We start from the raw sequence: 22,007 nt of genomic DNA, 5'->3' as shown, positions 1-22,007 counted from the left end.
CTGATTTGAAGCAGAGATTCATGCTATTGTTTTAAATGGTGGTTTGTTGAATCTCAAAGCTCCAGCTTCGGTCCTAGGTGGACACCTAGGTACTTGACACCAACAAATATGACATCACTTTTTTCCTGGTTTGTTTTCATGGACTTTGTGGTTTAAAACATATAACTGTAATAAGTTACAAGCCTAAAAAACAGGTAAGAGATGTGAAAATATTGATTTATATCTTTAAAATAAAAGCAAAATAGATTAAAAATTTTGATCAGAAACTGCTTTTTTTATACAACAACGTAGTGATTATCAGGAAAATGTTTGAAAGTTTTTGGAAAATTTAGACCCATAAAATAAATATTATCTTAATTTAAATGTCAAAACTTTCTGTTATTTACTTTAATTTAAAACTTCTCATATAACTTAAATTTTTTTTTTCTTATGGAACAATATTAGATAAAATACTTTCTCTGGTAAACTCTACTTAAGCTTCAAACATGACACCAATAAATCTTTAATACACCTGTGAGGTGTTCAATATGTAACACTAGGATTAAAAAAACAACAATATCTTATATAGGCAATGGATAAAATCTAAAACACTCTTCATCATTATTGATTTTTGTTTCTTGCATCCCATCTCTCCTTTCTAAAGCACACACTGGTTGTGCACAACTGGAGTTGCCAAGTCGCTGCCACAGGTACTGATATTCGAGGTTTGGTGACAAACCAAAGTGAAAACAAATTAGAATAAATAATACAACAGTACCTCACAAAGCTGCCTGCAAGTCAAGCTAATGTGTAGCTTTGATTTGAGCTTTGATTTTCATACGCAGTAAATAGAACCAGGCGTTTCCACATAAAATACTCACATTTCCATTTGAACTATTTACAAACTCATAAATATATATATATGTATGTATATAATCTACATTAGGAATTATTTTCCCCCAAAACAATCATACAAAAAACAACAGACCATAAAAAATTCTGAACACAAATAAAATAGAATATTTCTATCAAAAAAAGAAGAAAATGAACAAAAAGAATTAAAGTTATTCATCTTCCTTTGGAGTGTTTTGCTATGTTGATCTGTAGCAGTACATGTGATGTTGAGCCCTCGGGAGGTTTTTAAGACCTGAGTGTCTTCGGTCAGGTGCAGATCACAATAGCACTAGGATCCCTGGGAAGGGGGCCGGGGCCCGAGGCCTGGCTCATGTAATCCTACACTGAACATACAAAGATATATATAGATTTTTTTCTTTTCAAAAACTTGGTGTAGGGATCGATTGGGTAGGTGGGGATTCAAGGACTGAGAAAGGACAAAGAGAGTTAAAAGATCACAGGTTGTCGTCGCCACCCTAAGATTCGGGGGACTGCTCTGACAGAGTGTTGAGCAGATTTTTGTATGCTGGGGAGTTCAAGTAGCGGGGATACGAGTCTCTTTGCATTAGCGTGTAGATCTGCAACTGAGCGTCATCAAACGTGTGCAAGTTGGGTTCCGGCATGTTCCTGTTTATCGCCTCTCGCACTCTGGAGTCAAGACTCACCTGGAAGTTGAGAAAATACAACATCAGGAAGAATAGAATGTTCTGTTTTTGTGTGGTGAGGAGGTAAGAAATGGAATTTTTCATTATTTCAAGAGTTTAAACAAAAAGTATTTACAACCTCCCTGATTAGCTTAACTTTGCACAAAGTCAGCATTAAACTACAACAGCAGCTTTACTAATGCTTATGCACTTCTGTCTAGTGTTGTAGATTACATGTAATCGGGAAATAAAAAGATCTGTTGCTGTTTCTCACTATATAGACTAGGGCTGCAAACTAACGATTATTTAGCAAATTGAATAATCTGTTGATTACTTTTTAGATTAATCAATTAATAATCGGATAACCAAAGGTTCCTTAAAGCAGATCTTTTGCAAAATTAAACCAGGAGAACTTAAAACGCTTTCAATTAGAGTTCTGGATAGAGAATATTGAATGCAAAATGTTTATATATATATATATATATATATATATATATATATATATATATATATATATATATATATATATATATATATATATTTTTTTTTTTTTTTTTTTTTTTTTTTTTTTTTTTTTACAATTTTACTGTGGGTTGCTCTGTCAGCTAAAGGCATGTTTTAAAGTCTCTACACTCCAGTTAGCGATTAATCAATTACTAAATTAGTTTTTGATTATTCCAATAATCAACAACCTCAATAAATTGTTACATTCATGCTGATTTTGCACAGTTTCTATCTTAGTCAGTTAAATAACACGCAGCTGTCATTTTGCACATCTCTAATGTTGCTGCTATTTTCAAATATCCATAACTGTAAAAATGTCCATAGCTGTATATTGGTGAATTATTCTCCAGGTGCACAGTTTTTATATTGTTAAAACACTTTATTTTATTGTTTATCTTTTAACTCTTCACTATTATATTATTCTTAGACATTTTTCTAAGGTTCATATTTGTGTGACCATTTTAACCACCGGAATTTTCTCACTGTGGGATGATAAAGGTATTTGCTATTCTATTCTATTCTAATGCATTAATGGCATTAATTGTTTAAGCCCTAACTAAGACAAATTTGTCTTCTCATCGTCCTCTTTTGTGATAGAGTCAGTTTTTATTTTATTTTTTACATTTAAGCAAGTATTGTGTTTAAGTTTTATTAGCCTTCTTCATTTTGTCAAACAAGGTCTGCTCCAGAAATGTCTTAAGTCTACAGCTCTAGTTGTGGACTGCGATTTTAAAACCAGCTATCCTTAAATCAAGTTAATCACAGCCAATTCGTGAATTAACACAAAGAGGATAATTTGTTTTCCATATATTAAATTGTGTTTAATGAAAATTGTAAAAATTTAGTGACATACTGAACCAATCTGTAGGTGGGTCCAATAATTTCTCACAGGACTGGACATTTGTCTGTTCAACATGTCTAAACTCACAATGCTGTGACTTTTAATATATAAAGTAGCATGTGTATGTGATTTTTCTGTCCCAAACTTGCTACATGCTTTGGATCAGGGAATGAAAAAAATTTTTTTTAGAGTCAATTGGAGAGAAATTATTTAATATTATAAAAAAGCATTTATATTCATTACTGTAGATTATCTGTAAAGTGATCGGTTGGCTCACTTCGACTAATTGATCATTCCAGCAGCATTTAATCACAGCTTGCAATGGGAATGAGAGGAGATCCAAATGAAGGACACATAAGCCTTGTTAGGTGAGACTTAAACTGCATAGATAACCAAACAAGACACCCAAGCTAAACCCTAAAACTATCGTATAGTCACATGAATTTTTATTAGATTACATCTTCTAATAAAGTGTCTTGTATCTGCTAAATTACATCTATTTTCATAAAAATGCTCACCTTATGTGTCTCTTGTTTCAATTTCCAGGAGTCTGTAAACTTATTATTGCATGTTGAGTATGGACTGACTAAAACTTTAGTTCATTTATTTAGTAGGAGTTTCAGAAAAAAAAAAAACTGAGTTTAAGAAAACACACATTAGTGTATAGATATGATGGAATTTATTAGCTGGACCTAACATCTTTCTGTAGAGGTAAACGTTGTGCAAAGCTAAGCTAATTGAAAGAGGCTTCACCAAAGAAGAATGAAAGTGGCATTGATATTCTCCTTCAAGCAGGACATCATAAGGCCCTTAAAGCAAACCTTATCTAGACCAAATGAAATCAATAATGGTCCCACACCTCTTTTGGCGACAGAATGGAGATGTAGTCCTCGTAGATGAGCCGGGCCTTCTCCTCAATCACACTTTTATTGGTCTCCTTGCTGAACTCCTCGCATGCGAGCCAGAACAGCATGTTTTCTTCGCTGAACTCGGTGCGAAGAAATTGCCGGAAAGAGTTCCTCCCCGCTGGACAGCACATCAGCTTGTCAAACGACTGCCCCCACATACGTACCTCCTCCAGCGTGGGCTTTGGGCTGCATGTAAAATAAAAAACAGGGGAGTAAATCACTTATCTGATTGACTGATCAATCTGATGGAGTAGAACTCTGTTTTATTTGTCAGGCATTGTTTAGTAGGGATTTAGCCTTACCAGTCTTCACAGTCTGAGTTCCCTTCCTTGACATCATATGATGCCTTTCGATTCCTTTCATCCCTGTCTTCATTCCTGTTCAAAACAGAGAAAGAACTTGGTGAAAAATATTGATTTTACATTTTTGGTCATGGAAATGATTTAGTAATTAAGTGGTACAAAAATACAAAACACTATAAAAGAGATTTCTTTATCGATATTTGATATATATGTGGCACTACAGTATAAATCTACAGTACAACCCACAGTGCATATTTGAGGTATATAAACATCTTTGGCATGGATGTCGTATCGATCTGGAGTTTTTAATGGTGCATTCCTTATTTTTCCAGGTGCTAGGATATCGACTATTTGCATACGATTATGTTTGGCTGAATATCCCTCAGGGATGATGGACTGTACTACCTGCACTCTAGAATAAAAGTAAAAAAAAATCAATATGACATTAATACCAATGATGAATGTATGTAAACTTTAAACAGGCACAGTTATGCTAGTGTAAATTAAAATAGTTAATGAATTTGCCAAAAGTCATCCATTGTTCCATTTTTTGTTATTTTGTTTAGATTTGAATGCCTCCCCTTGGCTCCGAACATTGAAGTCAGTCTTCATCTGACTATAAAACCTCTCACTAGAACACATGACTTCTGTTGGCTTGCAGTAGGAAGATTCTGGCTATAGATCTCAATCTGCATTAGAGTTTGCAAGTCCTGCAAGGGATAACTTTCAATAAAAATGTACACACAGATGTCTGAAACCATAATTGGAAGTCAGTGATGTGAATAAATTCAAGATTTGTATTCATTCATTGTTTTTAACTCATACATACTGATATCAGATGCTTCATCTGGGAGAAGACAAGTTTAAAAGTTACAAATATAAGTTAGAAAGTAAAAAATTTGTAAAATTGAAAGTACAAATAAAACATTTACAAGTATCTAAATGCGCTGATGAAGATGTTACTCTCCCTACCACTTGATGGCAGTAATGCACCTAAAGGTTGCTGGCGTACCACTAATAGAACCACTGATTGGACGTATTTCCTCTCCTTCACATAAAAAAAAAAAAAAAAAAAAAAAAAAAAAAAAAAAAAAAAAAAAAAAACACAGCAAACATTTTCCAGGTGCACTGTCAACCACCAACTGGTAAGGAGTAGCACAGGTTTGTATGCTGTTTCCTTTTTCCACTTTTTTTTTTTTTATTATCATCACACTGTCACAAGTACAGAGCAATGAAAAGAGCCATCTGCATTTAACCCATCCCCTCGGGGAGCAGTGGGCTGCCTTTGTGCGGCGCCCGGGGAGCGGTGTGGGGTTATGGGTCTTTGCTCAGGGATCCATAGTGGCAGTCTGTGGGAGTGGGGCTCGAACTCCAACCCTAATCCTAACCTCAGGATTCCAAGCTCTATGCCCCAATCACTAGGTTCCTCTCCCTTAATATGCTATTGTAGATTGGTATTTGTGACCTTTTGATTTGTATTTGTATTGTTGCAAAGCAATATGTATTTGTAGCTTTTAAACTTGTATTTTACAAGTGAAACATCTCATTACATGTACGCATGTATGAGATGATCAAGATCAAATATAGAAACTTAGATCAATATAGGCTTACTGACCTACATTTACAACATCAGACACTCATGCATAATATTTATTGACAATTATCTTACCCCTTAGTTTTCTGTTGTATGAGTGGGTTCTCTCGTGGTGCTCGTTTCCCCACAAATAAAACAAAAATGCCTGTTAAGTGGCTACACTAAATTGCAAACTATCCAGAGTATACCCTCCTTCCAACCAATTAAGAGCCAGGGATGGGCACTTGCATCATAGCATTTAGGTTGTGCATACGGGAAGCTGAAGACTGGTTCATCTCAGTGGCTTTGATTTGGGAGCTGATGCTTGTTTCCAGTCAGCATCCAGTCATTCCACGGTGATGTGGAACCCTCCTTATAATAGGAAGTGGAGCTGCTCAATATAAGGACTCCATGTAACAGCAATAATAATACATAAAATTGAGAGGACAGTATTAATTATGATATTCCTAAAACCTTCATTTATTGCCCATCCTTACAAGTTTCCAATTATGATCAATTAGGTTTTGCATTTCTCATTAAAGTCCTCATGTTACCAGACAGAGTTAACTGCTCCCACTGTGAAAGCAGCTTGAGTGGTCAAAATATTCAGACTCAACATCAAAATCTTCAGTATTTTGTCTCAGTCTTTTTTTTTCTATTTATGGGCCTTTAGTAGTAATGATATGAGATTTTTGAAATTAGTTGTTTTAATCTTGAATTAACTTCTAGAAACTCATTATTTTTGTGCTCAATTTATTCTAGCATCTTAACAAAATCTGCCAGCAGCATGTGAATGGGTGAATGGCTGCATGTACTGTAAAACACTTTGGAGTTTCCCTGTCTTGGAAAAGCATTCTATAAATGCAGGCCATTGTTCTTGTATTTGAAAGCTTCACATTGACTTAGACAACATTTACTGTCATTTTCTATACACAGACTCCTTCAACTTTCAATGTGTCTTTAGAATCAAATAGCCCTACCATTTTTTTTGTTTAATAAACCTTTTCTGCTATTTTTTTTTCCAAACTTGAATGAATCCATTTTTGAAGCTTATGTTTCTTTGTTGGTCAATATCCTCTCAGTCCAAAAAAACTCTTTTCTGTGTACAATAAAACATTGTTCTAGCAGCTTTCAGTTACGATGGACATAAGGCTTTTTGGCTTTTGGATTGTTTCTGATAATGCTCACCAATTTGTTCACATTTGAGGAGGAACACATTCAGTCAGGCAGTTGAAAGATGAGACGACTGGATAATTGATTTGTTTGCAATGGTGGTAGAAAACCTTTAACAACTGAAATGGATAAAACAAGCTCACATCAGGCTTGTGGAAAGGCACTGACCTCAGGCATATTAAAAATGTATGGACGCTTCTTAAAAGCTTAGTTTGTGTCCAGAAACTAACTAATAAAATGAGCTGTATCATTTCTTATAAGATGAATGCTCTTTTACATCCAGTCAGAATTAAGTTAGACTCTGATTTTGTTAAAAAAAATCTCATACCACATTTGGGCATATTGCTACTTTTGATAGAAACTGAGTAGTTAAGTGTTGTGTTTCAGTTTCCGGTTTGTGAATGCTCATATTCTTCATCATTTGTTTCTGGCCATGATAACCACTTTAAAAACTTAAGGAAATCACTATTTTAGATGGTATTCTGATTTAACATAAAAAGGAAAAGCACCATAAAACAATCTCACTTAGACATCCACCAGCAAGCTGAGTCAAGAGTTGTGAGAACTGATCCATAGGGTTTTTTTATGTAAGCATTTTATTGCCAATTAGTCCACAGAGCATTTTATTTTAGATACTTAGATTGTTTAGCCATATTATATTCACTATTACTTTCCCTCGCCCTAACCGCTCACCGTCACGCTTGGCCATGTCTAGACCCTTCCCACTTTGTTAGATTTTGTTTTGGTTTTTTATGTATCCGGTGGTGAAGTTATGATTTTACGTTAGATTCAAATGCATCAGTTTCTTAATAATTCATATGCATTCTGATTGTGTCAGCCAGAATGCAAAGCTGCAGACAAGCAACGCTTTTATCCAGACATTAGTCTGAATCCGATGTTTATTCTCTCCTAAATGTGATGAGGCTGTTGCTGCTTAACTGAAATCCATGGATCAGATCTACATCTATCAAGAGTGTGAAACAGAAACTAAGACCTGCTGTTGAGACACACCAGCTTGCCGTTGGATCTCGCATGCAGTAATATTGGCCACGCTGCGCCTGAGTGAGTGAAGTCTCAGACCTACCAGGAGCAGCTACAGCAGCAGCACCAGCAGAAGCAACACGCGTTGGAGCCCCGCGGGTTGGCTTCGCCCGGCTGGTCCTGCTGGGCCGGTGCAGTTCCCCCCGCTGCCGACTCCTGCTGCACCGACATCTGCCTCTTTCGCATCTCCATCCGCTCTGATCCCATGGGCTATAGACAGTGGAGAGGGAGGGTTGAAGGGCTTGGAGTGTTGATGTCAGGAATAGAATGTAACTGAGATCTTATCTTGCAAGAAAAGCTCTTGGCCTGACATGTATTAGTGTGATGGAAATCAGTTCCAGTGTAACAAGTGTAGCAAGGGCAGCACTGAGTGTAATACTGTAATGTCACAGCAGAGGAGATGGCAGTGTGCAATTATGGCATCCAATACATTTAGTCACTGATTCTTTTAAAAGGAAAACAAGCTAGATAGAGTTCTTATGAACAGGGGAAATATTAAGTTTTATTAGTTAAATTTGAACCATATGTTTGGAGATAACATCACCTAAGTTTAAGAATGACTGAAAATTATGCATTTTGGAGAAGTTAGTCAAATGTTTTAGGATACTTAAAAGCTTAAAGATATGAAAAAAAAAATCTAAAGCTGGGAAAAACATAATTTCTAGGGGTCTGTTTGAACTTAGGTTTGGAGGTAGGTATTTTGCTAATAAAGTATAAAGTAAAATTACATATAGCAATAAGATTTTTGCTGTTGATGATGATGAATGCACAACAATAGCACAACAATTCTGGCATAAAGGCCACAAGAGGTCAGGACGCACCTAAAATATAAAAAATAAGGGAAAACAGAATAAAATGCCATTTGAAATAATGACTAATTATTTAAATTTGGAGATTATATCAATATATATTTAATCTCCAAACTTTTAAACTTACCAGCTATTTATACATTACATGTGAGGTAATGTGACTCAACCATGTACTGGCATCCACTGCTAGACACTCTAGGAATGCCCTACTGAAGACATTCAGTTATATTCATTTAACCCTTGCATATATATATATATATATATATATATATATATATATATATATATATATATATGCAATTAATGCTGTAATAGCTCTAGGGAATAAAATGTCAATGGGAATACAAAGGTAAATAAAAAAAGGTCAGTTTGTTGTATCTATGATCCAGCAATGGTTTTGATGATAAAAGAAACAAGAAAATGGGCTAATCTGAGTCAAGACTGTGATTTTTGTTTTTTAGACAGAAATTATGATTGCTTAATGGTTACATCTAATAAAAATAAGACTATTTTGGAAGCTGCAGTTAACTCATTTAACAACATTTACATTTTGGTGGGAAAGACTGTCCAGAACCCATAGAAAATGCCATGTGTGTAATGTTACCAATGGCAACCAATAATTAGCATACATACAGTAATTCAGAGGGGACAACATCAATCATTTACTAAAATCATCCTCTTTTACTGTCTTACGGTCACCTATAATGAGCTGAGATACAGACTGTCTATGAGAATCTATCTCCAAATCTCGACTATAAGGCTCATAAAGACTCTTTAGAGGGTAGCCCCATTCAGCTCCTTCTTTCAATTCGTGGTCTTTACATTTCTACATGCCCACTGAGCAGCTATTAGCTTCCAACACTGAAAAGAGGGTTAAAGTTGACCCATCAAGATGATGCTTCTGTCATAGTTAAGCAGTAGTCTAAAGCTGTAACTATTATAGGGTGAGGGGGGAAAAAGAGAATATGACATACCATGATAAGCTGATAAAACACAATTTATGCAATATTTAAACAATGTCTACAAGGTTCTTTTGCTGCCACCTGCATGGTTTTAAAGGTCTGCATCACTTATGAGCTTCACAATGGACATTTATGCTTGTGTTTTGTAATGCAGATACATTATCTATGTCTCAAATCTCTTCCCTTTGCAGCACCCTGCTGGCAGTGGGACCCTAAGCTGACCCTTACTTTGCAATGACTTGGGCCAGCTCTGACCATAGGTTTCACTCATAGTGGTACCTACATGCAGAATCCTGTTCTAATTTGGAGTATGGATATCTGGCCTTTGCACAACAATCCCATCGGTTGGCAGGCCTATAGGCATACGGGCTTATGTTCACAGAACGTGAGCTAATTTTAACAAATGTGTCATCACCGGGTCAGACTCTGCCAAATCCTGTCAGATCAATTATGTAACAAAGCGGTCTATTCCGACACATCAACCGGACGCTACCTGACACGAAGCCTCAAACATGTCCAAATATTTTTGTTATATCTAATCGAGTTTTGGGGCGCTGAAAGGCGCAGCTTAAAAAAATGTAGAACGAATACACCCTTTTCAATAAATACAATAGCCATTTCTAAAATGGATCCGCGTTTTTTTTTTCTCTCTCTCTCTCTCTCTCATACACTCGAGGTGGCATCAGCCCCTCACGTCGTGCGTCTTGCCAAATGGTACATTTTTACGCAAAGGTATTGGGTGTACTTCAAAGCTGGCACAATACCAGCAGGGTAGGGTTTGATTCAACAGCTATGTAGAGGATGGAAAGGAAAGGAGGGGGGTAGGGGGGTCGTATCCATTGAACGCATAAATCATGATAACTCTAACTAAACCACCGCGTTGAAAGGACGCTGAGAATTATAGGTCCCCTTTTTTCATTTAAGACGTATACAAATGAGAATCCCTATTTTTATATATATATATATATATATATATATATATATATATATATATATATATATATATATATATATATATATATATATATATATATATATATATATATATATATATATATATATATATATATATATATATATTGGTGAATCGTAGCCTACATCATATCAGCTGAAACTGCCACCATGAAGAACCGTAGAGCTTCATCGCCCTGGACAACCACCGAAAAGACACTGCCTAGATCTATTAATGACATGCCTTTAAAAAAAAAAGAACGACTACAGACGCTCCAACCACAAAATGCCGCCTGCAAATATGCGGCGTTTTAATCTCAATACTTACAATTTCACCATGTATGCACCACGAGAAGAGGGAATTCTTTGCTTTGATTACATCCGATGGAACATAAGGCTTTTTTTCCCCCCTCTCACCGACCGGATGCTTCAACTCAGTACGCATGCGTCTCCTTTCCGAGCCGTAGTATCCCAGTGAGGAGAGTAAACCCTGACAGTGTGGCACAATGTACCTATAACCCTGTATGGTAGTGACACATCATAGTATGATATTTAGGTGCCTCACAAAAAATAAGAATGGAATAGAAAAGGCAGTTTGTTTTATTTAATCCAATTTAAATGGTGAGACTAATATACGCCTATAATTATTTACAGCTCCTATTACTGATCATTTGAAAGAAATGTGACTGAAAGTTCATGAAAAATCATTAACTTATCCCCTTCCCCTGCAACAAGACTGAAAGAATGTAATAAGCTTTTATTTCTGTCAAAATTGAAGGTGTACCACCTAAATGAAAAAACAGAGCTGAATTCTTCTTTATTAAAATGATACATAAGACATATACAAATAATTTTTAAATGATTTAGTATAAATATAGAGTAATAACACTGTAATGAATTAGACTATTTATCTATTTAACATACCAGAAATTGCACTACCACTTTACTGTACATTATATACTGTATATATAAGTCACCTTAAATCTCTTCTTTATTTTTTACCATCCACTGTATATATCTGGATACACTGTATATACTTCATGCACCTTTTCCTCCTTTGTGCATCTTCTGTTTGTTTATAAGAGCCAATGTCAAAAGTGAATTTCTCCATTGTGATATCAATAATGTTATATTCTATTATATATGTTTCTGAAAGGTTATAGCCAGCATAATAACATGGAGGACAGCTGATCTGGCAGTTGTCCTGCAAACAATCCTTAATAGCCATTAGAAAGAAAAAAAAAGTAGCAATTATAAAAGTTGGCTGATCATAGCATAATGTGTCCAAAACATCATAAATATCAGCTGAGTGGAATAAAATACTTCATACTTTTTTTTACTCACTTGCAAGATCTGGCAAAAATGGTCATAGCTGGTATAAAAAAAAAAAAAAAAAGTTAAAAATAATCCACTGGACTTTGTTTCCAGGTTAAAACTTGGAAACAAAGTCCAGTGGATTGTTTTTAGCTTTCTTTTTTAGAATGACTATGACCTGGATGACTGAGAATCTTTATCAGCACGTTACAACTGATAACCGATACAAAGAACACCTTCAATAATTGCAAAACAGAGCTCAAAGCTGTCATAGACAAGTTAAACTAAGCTATTGATTAGATTTTTCTGCATGACTTAGTACTTTCCCCAACTAACTATATTACTAATACCTTGTTTAATCATCATAGGCACCTGTGCTTAATTGGCCAACAAACTCCACTATATGAGATGACAGCCCATAGATATTAAACTGAAAGTTGTTATTTAAGCCTTATGGGAAAGCATTATGGAATATCTTTACACTTCATCAGAGTGACACAAATATATGAGATTTAGCTCTCAGGGTAATGAATCTGAACAATATTCACACTAAACTTTCTGAATTAAATACATTTTTGCTGCATTGGTTCAATAAGACAATGAAACTTACGTGTAATGATATCCAAATTTACTGACATATACCTATCATAAAATTTTTTTTATGATACTATACAAACAATTTCTGTTTAAACAAATTTTAAAGGAATTAATCAAGATATGATAAATGTAAAATTAACCTTTAAGTTTTTTTTAAATACCTGCCAATAATAGAATATGTAAAAAAAAAACATTAAGCATTAACTGATGCAGATTTATTTAATTGGAAAATAAATCACCTTTTTTTTTTTTTTTTTTTACAGCAATAGACTAGAGACCTGTAGAGGTTGTACCCTGCCTTTCACCCCTAGACTGAAAGGCACTGGATCCGCCGTGGCCCTAATAATACATGGGAGAAAACGGATGGACCAAGTTCTTTTTAAGCAACCAACATTTGTCCGTAGTCGCTGTCTATGGTCCTGAAAGCTTGCTGCTTCCATAGTGTGTATTGTAGTTCAGTCTACTGGTTTACTCTGAACATTTTAGATCTTGTCTTCAACACTATTGAATAACTATACAACTGAGCTCGTGTATTGAATAAATGCAACACATTGCAGAAGTAAGGCGTAGTATTGGCACAATGCATTTAAGCATGTCATTCCAGCTGTGACATGGAAAACAAACAACCACAACAGGAATGTGTGCAAAACATTAAACAACATACATTGCATCCAAATGTTTTAAGACTGGAGTATTGCAGACATTTATTCTGCAATAGCAACTGCAACAAAGTGCAGGCCTAACTGCAAGGGTCTTTGCTTTGATCATATTCTCTGCATTTCCAAATCCCCTGCAAAAACCGTACTCGATACTTTACAACCACCAATGTTTTTTAACTGCTCAAGCATAAGGAACCTTTGAAAAACTCCTGCCAAGATTACACTATAAGCCACACACAAAACGCAATCAAAGCATTCTCATCTTAACTGGCTACATCTATCATTGCATTTATTAACTGAGAAAATACTGAAGTGTCATTCTATCTTGTTATGGCTTAAAGAAGCCACAGTTTAAAATAAAACTGGACATGTGATTCATAAACAGAATTAATCTTATTTTTCTTTTCTATGAATGACCTCCATTTAGCTAATATTTTCAGGAGCTACAGATACATTTTTATTTTTAATTTTTTTGCCATATTCCGATCCTGTGAATGGGTGTAAAAATATATAGATTTTAAGAAGGTTTCTCATCTCTTGCTTGCCTTGTCACACTTTTTGCATGGGGTTCCAGTTTGTATCACTGTTAATTACAGCAAGAACGACATAGGTCCCCAGCCTAGGGTCTTTCTGCATAGAGCCTGCATGTCCCTCTGTTTCTATAATAGCTTACTGGATATAGGCAACAGCTCCTTGTGACCCTAATGGACAAGTTTTACTACTAATATCCATCCATGTATCTGCTAGTAGCAAATAAATGGATAGATATTTTAAACTACTCTGTTAAGTAACAGCTGTCCAAATTTTTATGCTATTCTTTTTTAATGAACCGGAATGGGCTCAGTATTTATTCTAATGAGAATTAATTTATTATGCTTTATTGTATGTAACCATAACTAAGAGTTGATCAAGCTGGCATACTCCTGATTCCATATACAATCCTGGTTCTGTTACTCTTTTAAGAATGTTTCCCTTTTTGCTGGTTACACGCTAAGACATTTCATTATTTATAACCGACTCTGCAAATCTTTATTTATTATATTCCAATCTTTCACTTTACTCTTCCTGTACTTTTACAAACTGTCATCAGAAAAAATCCTGTGAAGACTGATAATATAGAGAACAACACTGCCATCTTAAGGCAACTATTACAAAAACCCTAACATAATTATCCCTTTGCAGGGGCTATATGAAACATTTGCTGACTGATGATCGTGATAGTGATTATTTTATATTTACAACAAATTGGAGTTGCTATAAACTATCTTTATACATTGACACTATTTAGTATAAATACCTTCCATTTTAGATTTTTAAACTTATCAATGCTGGTTATTTGATAGAGATCTATACTGACAGTGACATACATTTTCTCATGATCACTTCAATATAATCTATTTTCTAACAATATAAATACTTTCTTTTAGAGCTCACTGTGTTTCTAGCAATGTCAATCACAAGATGGCACTATGCACTCAGCACCTGCTGCTTCTCCAAAACTCCAGCGTGACACAGCTTTCTATGTGCTTAATTTTCACCTGCACATTCATGCTGTTCCCTTTCTGGGACATGCTATGTGTTAGAGGTGCCTCCTGATGGCGTGAAAATCAATTTCACCTGATCCACATTAGAGTAAGAGAAACCACAGAACTGAATCTTCTTCTGACAGTTTTTCACTCTTCAATATCCCTGGATAAATAAAGCCTAAAAAAAAAAATCAGTAATACATTTTTTGTTTTCCTATTCTATCATAGAATGAATCAGATAAAATCATAAATTATTTTCTCAAAGCTATAAAAAAACACCACATCTGTTGCATTTTCCCATACTTGAAAAAGACAAATATGGAAATAATCGCAACATAAACCTAAATTATTATTTTTTTTTTTCTGAAAGCAATTATAGCCTTACCTTGAAAGAAAAATCAAATATTACATTTAAAATTGTGTTCCCATATGGAAAGCCCAACAACTTTATTCACAAATGGAGCCTTGCGGCAAGGTGTGGCAAGGTTCACACCAACAGAGGGCCCCGGGTGGGATTTGCTACCCAGACTACCAAGTGAATGTCGTACGTGCTGCCCAGTCAGCCAAAGGGACATCCCCTTGGCAAAGAAGCAAAGGTGCATGATCAGTCAGTGTGACAAGCCCCCCACACTTTCACATCTCTCCCCTTCTTTACCCAAGCACTGTCATGATCTGGCCTGTTTGCTCTCCCTTAATTAGTGATTCCTTTCACCTGTCGTTTTTCCCTCCCTGCCTCAATTATAATTTATTCCCCTCACCTGTTTCCTGTTGGTTATATTCAGTTCAGCCTGAGCATTCAGTGCCAGATCATTACGTGTCTTTCTGTTAGCCTGTCTGTTATTTTTATTTCATGGTTCATGTCCTGGATCCTAGCAGCCAGTGGAAAGAGGGTTTTTGTGTTTGTCTCGTCTCCTGATCGTCCACTGTTCCTCCCCCGCGGAGTCCTCTGGGTTTTTGGCTCAATATGGGGGGAGGTTCAGTTTTTATTCAGTAAGCCTGGCTCCAGGGGGGAGACCAGTTTAAAGTCCTGCATCAAGTTCTGGTTCCACGTCCTGTCTCAGCTACCCTCTTCCACTGAGCCTGCTCATCTGCACCTGATCCTGTCTGCTCCTGTGCGTGACCACCTGGTCATGCTTCTGGTCCCAGTCAGACTCTGAACCCTCCTGGGAGCCTGTGGTTGCCTGGAAGTCTGGATCCTGCCACCTGTTTCTGTTCCTGCCTGATCTGGATCCTGCCTGTTCTGTCTGTTTCTGTCTGTTCTGGATCCCTGGCCAGGATCGGCTTCCAGCATCACCTCTGGGACTGCAGCACTGGGGACATTTGTGGTCTGGACTGTTAAACCAGGTAAGTGACCAACGCAGATAATCTTCTGTCAGATGATCGTGGTCACTTACCTGTGTTTCTCCCACTACAGAATGTCTGAGATTGGGCGGTGCCCCGCCCCCCCGCCTGCAGTGTCCGTGAGCCACAGCTCCGCTTTTGTTTTGTTTATTTAATAAACGTTTTTAACTTTCCTACTGACTGTCTCTCCTTAAATACTGGGTCCATCTGTCTGCAGTTCATGACAAGCACGTCCTTGTGCTCCACAACAGCTGCCATAACCATTATGGAACCCCATGTACAGTTTTACTGACATAGCACCCTCCCTCGATTAAAAAAAACATAAAAAAAAAACACAGAGACAAAAAACGTCACTTAAAAGCACACAGTAAAATGCATTTAGCCCAATATAAGTTGTATCAGAGAACACCTGATTCTAAATACCTGTGGGTTTGTGTTAGTCCCCTTGGTGTATATAAAGTTTCTTTAAAAGAATGTTCAATAGTGGGAATTAGGAGCCACAGTCCCCCCCCCAAACCAGGGGAAACACCAGAGTTCCCTAGAAATATGAAGCTTTAACCTTACGTGTAAACATTACTGCACTGGCCAAAAATTTACCTTTTTGCACATGGAAACATTTCCGGATAAATGAAACCTAAACTGACATAAATAACCCTGTTGATACTGTGATGAGAGGATTCTGGGGGGTATGATATTAAAAGCCATTTCCAAGTCCAAAATAACCAACCCAGTAGTTTTCTTAATTAACAGTAAAATGACAGATATAGTTTCTGGCAATTTGGCCCATACCTCTGGACAAACTAGTCTTTGTGCATCTGGTTTGTAGAAAGTATTGCATGCAATTCTTTAGCTCGGCTCTGTGATTAGGCATTCACTTAGTAGCTGATGTCTTGACATGTTGCATTATCTGCATAATAGTCTTTCCTCAAAGTGCCATCCATTGATGAAGAACTGAAGTCCCCCTAAAGTAAAACACCTAGACAACATGATGTGGCAACCACTGGACCTCAGAGCGGGATGGTGTTCTTAAGCTTGTAAGTTTCCTCCTTTTGCCTACGAAGTGATAATTGTCATCATAACTAACATTTCATCTTGATATCTACTGTTGGTTTACACTTGCATTTTATTGTTTTAATTAATTAATACATTATAAATTGTTCATAACAATATGAGTCTTAGGGCATATGACCCACTTACTTCAGATAAGATAAAATTATGTAAAAAAAAAAAAAGCCAATTGAAATCAATTTGGTCACTGATTCAAACAAGTAAAACAGCTACAAAAAAAATCTATTTTGATATAATATCAGAAAATGAATAGCCTTTCCTTACAGGAGTTAAAAGAGTTTTTTTGCGGGTTTAGAAGATTAGATTTAGCACTAAGTGTCTGGAGCTCAGAACGTAGGACCCAGAATTCAAGCATACAGTTCAGGGTGATTTAAAAACAAGTGTTTATTAAAAAGTTAGGGTGCGGCTGCTCGTGAGCTCGTGCAGATTTACTGGATACTCTGTAGAGACAGTCAGTGACTTCAGAACTCAGACAGGAAACAATAATGAGCATGGAAGTCACCAACCTAATAAAGTTCAGTCTGTGCCCAGAAGAAGTAGTGAAGTCTGAAGGAATGGTTACTCTGTAACTTGCAGCTGAGCCGCAACCAGAGTTCCAGGAGAGAAGGGAAACAACGTCAAGCAGAATCCAGAGCACGTAGAGGAGCAGAAAACTCTGAAGGGATAATCCATGGCAGGGCCGAAGCAGGAACAGGTTTCCAGGCCAGAAGATCAGAAGTTCAAAGAGGCACTGAAAGGATTTCCAAGCCGGGGTGAGATGACAGGTCCAAGGTCATTAACTAGCAGAATCCAGGTAACAGTCCAGAAACAGGGACAACCAAAACTAAGAAGTCCAAGGACAGAAACTGGTCAATATCTGAAAATCAGAAACTCACAGGAAGGCTATACAACTCTCACAATCGATTCAAACAATCTGGCACCAATGGCTGGGAACAGGCAGCTTACATAAGCCCTGTCTACACTACCTTTTGCAAACCATGCCGAGATCGGTCTGAGCGTGCTAACCAAGATAACTGTTGAGTGTAAATGGCACGCAAAACTGAACCGGACCGTGACAGACACAACAAAACCGTGCTTATCTAATACTAGCGCAACAGTAGGGCATGGCGCGGTTCAGTTCTGGCTTGGTTCTCAGATAATAAAGAGCACATGAGCAGGCCGCATCATCTCCTTACAGTCAGCCTCTGTAATCATGAGATTTAAGACATTCATAAAAACACTAGCTTCCTTACCTTGCCACACAATTTCCAGTGAGGATTCTGCTTAGCAGTGTGATGAACCTTAACGTCTCTCATTGTTTCCTGCATCTGTAAGACCTGGTTAGACTATATTTTGTCGTATCCACTTCCCAAAAGCCGACTCTGTCAAGTAAATTCACCAAAGGCTGCCTTTTGCCCCTGACTCTCCACAAACAACGAAATATCAAAATCATAGCCAAATTTCTAGAATGTTATGGGTGCCGCCATGTTGATTTGCTTATTTACTTCTAGAGAGCAGTAGTACCATAGATCGTCACTATGAGGCTAGGAACCGTGTAAGCGGGACTTGTAAATGGTCGTAAGGAACCAAGCTCGGCATTGTTTACTGATCCAAGCTCGAGCTCAGATCGGTTTTCAGAGGGTGGTGTAAATGGGGCTATACAATGCAGGAACAGGTGGATCTGATGAGCGATAATGAGTGCTGGGCGGAGCTAAGCAGATGAGAGAAAGGTGCCAAATCCAGCCATCAGTGCCAAGAGGATGACGGTAAGGAAAAATGGCCCTTCTGACCACCGTTCTAAGGAGAATCTGAAAAGTAAATGCTTTGCAGGTATCCTTTATCCTTCCCAGGATTGATCTTGCATTGTTCTTTGAAAGGATATATTCAGATTGGAAAATGTCAGTCAAAAAAAAGACATTAAACAACCATGAACCGATTTCATGGCTTAATATGTTATCTGTGACATACATTATAAAAATATTCAACGTGAACAATTCTCAGTGTGAATAGAGAGGCAATACATTTGGAGCAAATTAAATCAAATATTTTATCTACTTCATTTAGTCTATGCTCTATTTAAAAGACAAGATATTTGTTCGATCTACTTAAAAAATAAGGTTAAATTAAATTTGTTGAATGGGAAAACCAACAAAACAGTCAGTGGGATTGTTCATAGACTCGGATGCAAAATGGCTCTTAAAATCAGTTTGAATGGAGCTTTAATCAAACAGAACAAGTGGAAACACCTGTGAGGAAGTGAAGAGCATCGGTTAGAGTTATTATTATTGGCACTTGTGCCTCTGCTTCTATTACACGCTGCTGTGATAAGAGTCGTTACTGATTAAGAGCTAAGAATTTCATTATAAAATTCAAACATCCCAATCTGTTAAGGTACATAACGTTCTCATAAAAACATTGTTTTTGTGAAGACATGGTAAGGTTATATAAGGAACAGTATGAATAGAGGGGCCTGGTGAATTGAGGTATAGTTCAACTTAGTAAACTTCTGATAAGTTAGTTCATTTTGTGTTCATTTTGGCTCAAATGTGGACGTATTTTAAGGCAGCAAATAAAACACACTGCTTCCTTGTGTGATGTCAGGAAAAATAAATAAATAAATAAATTAAAAAATGCCAAAATATTACGAAGACAACCGTGGACTTTAAAAAGACTGGACACACTATCTGGATTAATGAAAATGCCAGATTTTCATTCAAATATTTATACTACAAAAAATGTAAATCTTGTAAGTTAAAGTAAGTGAATTTTTTATTGAATTAAGTCGGCAAGTGTGACACTTTACATTTAAAATAAAAATAAAAAAAACATCTGCAATCTCTTATTTCAAGTGCATCATATCTAATTATCTCATTTTCAGGCTAAAAATACTCATTCCATTAGCAGATTATCTAATGTACCCACTCAAATCAAGGGGAAATACACTAATTTTAAGATTTATCTTACTCACTTTAAGATCATTTCTGCAGTGTGCAAGCACTTACAGTAAAGGAATGTCTAGCTATCATAGTTTAAAGTGAGGATACATGTTCTGTGGCCAGAGATGAACCTGATTTGGTGTGAAATGTGAACACCAAACCTAGAACCAGAAAAGGCAAACTATCTTGTTGAGAGGTTGACTAAGTTTAGGTAGGCAGTGTGATCATCAACAATGAAATACAGTAAGTCCTTTGCCATCATGGTAACACAATTAAAGTTTGAATGTAATCAGGGACAAAGACATTTATTTTTGTAAACATGTCAGGAGGTCCTATTAAAGTAAAGTTGAACAGCTTAGCCAACATGAGCATAATTACATTTTAAGGAACATGGCGAATTACGGGTGAGAGGACAACATCCCATCTTTGAAGTACACGTTCCCAGTTGCACTACCTTATGCTTTACTCCAACAGTGTTCCTTCACTTTCCAGAGTATATTAATTTCATGAAGCAAGAACATGTGCTGCAAGAGATCAAAACATCAGCCAGGAAGCTTTATATAAGTGTGTTTGCATAAAGGAAACCCAAAACATCTTTTCCAACCCAGTCAGTTTAAAAGGCAAAAACCAAGCAAAAGCATGTGAAACTCTGCATTTACATTTCTGAGTATATATATATAGATATCATATTTTCTGGAATTTGCCAAACAGAACTAGCTTTTCTAACCATATCTAACATAGAAAGAGTAATGGGTCCTTTCAAACAGCTTGAATATTAGGTTCTGAATGGGTCTGATCTGACTGTGGTATATCTCATATCAATTTCAAAATATCAATTAAATTAGACTAATGAATGTTAATGAACCTGGACTGTGTTCTGTCTTTTGTAACCTCCAAAACAGATTCTGATGGAGCTCCTACGTCCTCATGACTCTACAATCCCTTCCTTTCCAGGAAAAGCTACATAGGTCTCCTCACCCTGGAGACCTGCGGTAAATCTTTAATTATCAGATACGACGATATCTACTTTTAAAACTCCACCCTTTTTGTTAACTTAAAGTGCTTAATTAGCTGTTTCTAATTAACTTTGTGCTATTTATTTATAAATTGTTGTATGGCTTAATTTTATTTGTTTATTTTTTAGAATTCAAGCCACTCGACTCGCACTATTTCAGGTCATGCTATCTTCTACTTTTAATCCTCTTTTTAGGCTTTGTTTAGATCGCAAGTGCTTCTCTAAATAAAGATTTTGTGAGAAGCAAAAAGATTCAATAAGCCCCACACAAGAGCAGTCTATCAAAAGCTAAATAAATCTTTGAGGGGTGGGGGCTCTGAGATGACAAGGATGCTAAATAGATAATATGGTTATGTTTCCTTCACTTATCTTGAAAATCAAAACCAAGTTGTTGTCTGACAGAAGACTTATCAGTGTTGTCATGATATATAGGGCGGCTATGGATTGAATTAAATTAAGTTTGGATTGAGTTCTCTGATGAATACAATTGTCAGCTATTTTTTTAAAAATAGCTAAAAATGTTTTGAATGCAAATTTAGCAAAGGGTAAATGACAAAAATTAGGATGCTTATTGGGAATATGACAACATGATCCTACCTCAAGGCATACCATCTCCTGTTCTTCTTGGTCTGGGCCACTGTAGTTCACCTGGTAGCCAATGTTCTGCCTGCAGGCCCGGGCAAATCCCTGAATCCAGTGCCACATCAGGACCTTGGTGCGTTTGATCCCACGCAGCACGATAGTGGGCCTGATCTCCCACTGCCTCACCACCCTACCACATGGCATGCCTGGACTTTGAGGCCTCGCGCACAGTGTGAGACCCAGGTCTGCTTGAAATCATAGGAAATCCACACTTCCTGGTCATATTTTCCATGCTCTTCTAAAGTCTAACATGAAACCCATCGTAACCAGAGACAAAATGGTGGTAGAAAGAATCAGTTACCCAGAGGCAGCGAAGAGTGTTTACAAAGGAGAGGGCAGATGGGGATTA

The 22,007-nt window shown here is 36.6% G+C and overlaps 1 protein-coding gene across 2 annotated transcripts; it reads right to left on the bottom strand.

The window, feature by feature from the left end:
• Positions 1–1,250: 1,250 nt before the first annotated feature.
• On the bottom strand, positions 1,251–22,000 carry rgs20 (regulator of G protein signaling 20). Of its 2 annotated transcripts, none has more exons than XM_038281737.1 (5): positions 21,614–22,000; positions 7,903–8,069; positions 4,073–4,147; positions 3,722–3,956; positions 1,251–1,538 (listed from the first exon to the last, which is right to left on the bottom strand). In XM_038281737.1, exons 1-5 carry the CDS (start codon positions 21,800–21,802, stop codon positions 1,350–1,352), a joined length of 855 nt encoding a protein of 284 aa, XP_038137665.1. In that variant the 5' UTR covers positions 21,803–22,000; the 3' UTR covers positions 1,251–1,349. The 2 variants fall into 2 exon arrangements, with proteins under 2 accessions (XP_038137665.1, XP_038137666.1); XM_038281738.1 differs by lacking the exon at positions 21,614–22,000 and adding an exon at positions 10,910–11,066.
• Positions 22,001–22,007: the final 7 nt, after the last annotated feature.

The sequence above is a fragment of the Cyprinodon tularosa genome, unplaced genomic scaffold, assembly GCF_016077235.1.
Source record: "Cyprinodon tularosa strain WSP-4 unplaced genomic scaffold, ASM1607723v1 ctg174, whole genome shotgun sequence".
In the NCBI taxonomy this organism is placed as follows: domain Eukaryota; kingdom Metazoa; phylum Chordata; class Actinopteri; order Cyprinodontiformes; family Cyprinodontidae; genus Cyprinodon; species Cyprinodon tularosa.
The sequence above is the reverse complement of the archived record's forward strand: the minus strand, read 5'-3'. Positions and strand labels throughout refer to the sequence as shown.

Bases quoted from the DNA above. Each gene is read 5' to 3' on its own strand.
- rgs20 (XM_038281737.1), bottom strand. From the start codon at position 21,802: ATGCCATGTGGTAGGGTGGTGAGGCAGTGGGAGATCAGGCCCACTATC. The intron at 8,070-21,613 runs GTAGGATCATGT...CACTGTCTATAG, and splicing joins AGGAGATGGTATGCCTTGAG to CCCATGGGATCAGAGCGGAT. The intron at 3,957-4,072 runs GTAAGGCTAAAT...TTTTACATGCAG, and splicing joins AACTCAGACTGTGAAGACTG to CCCAAAGCCCACGCTGGAGG.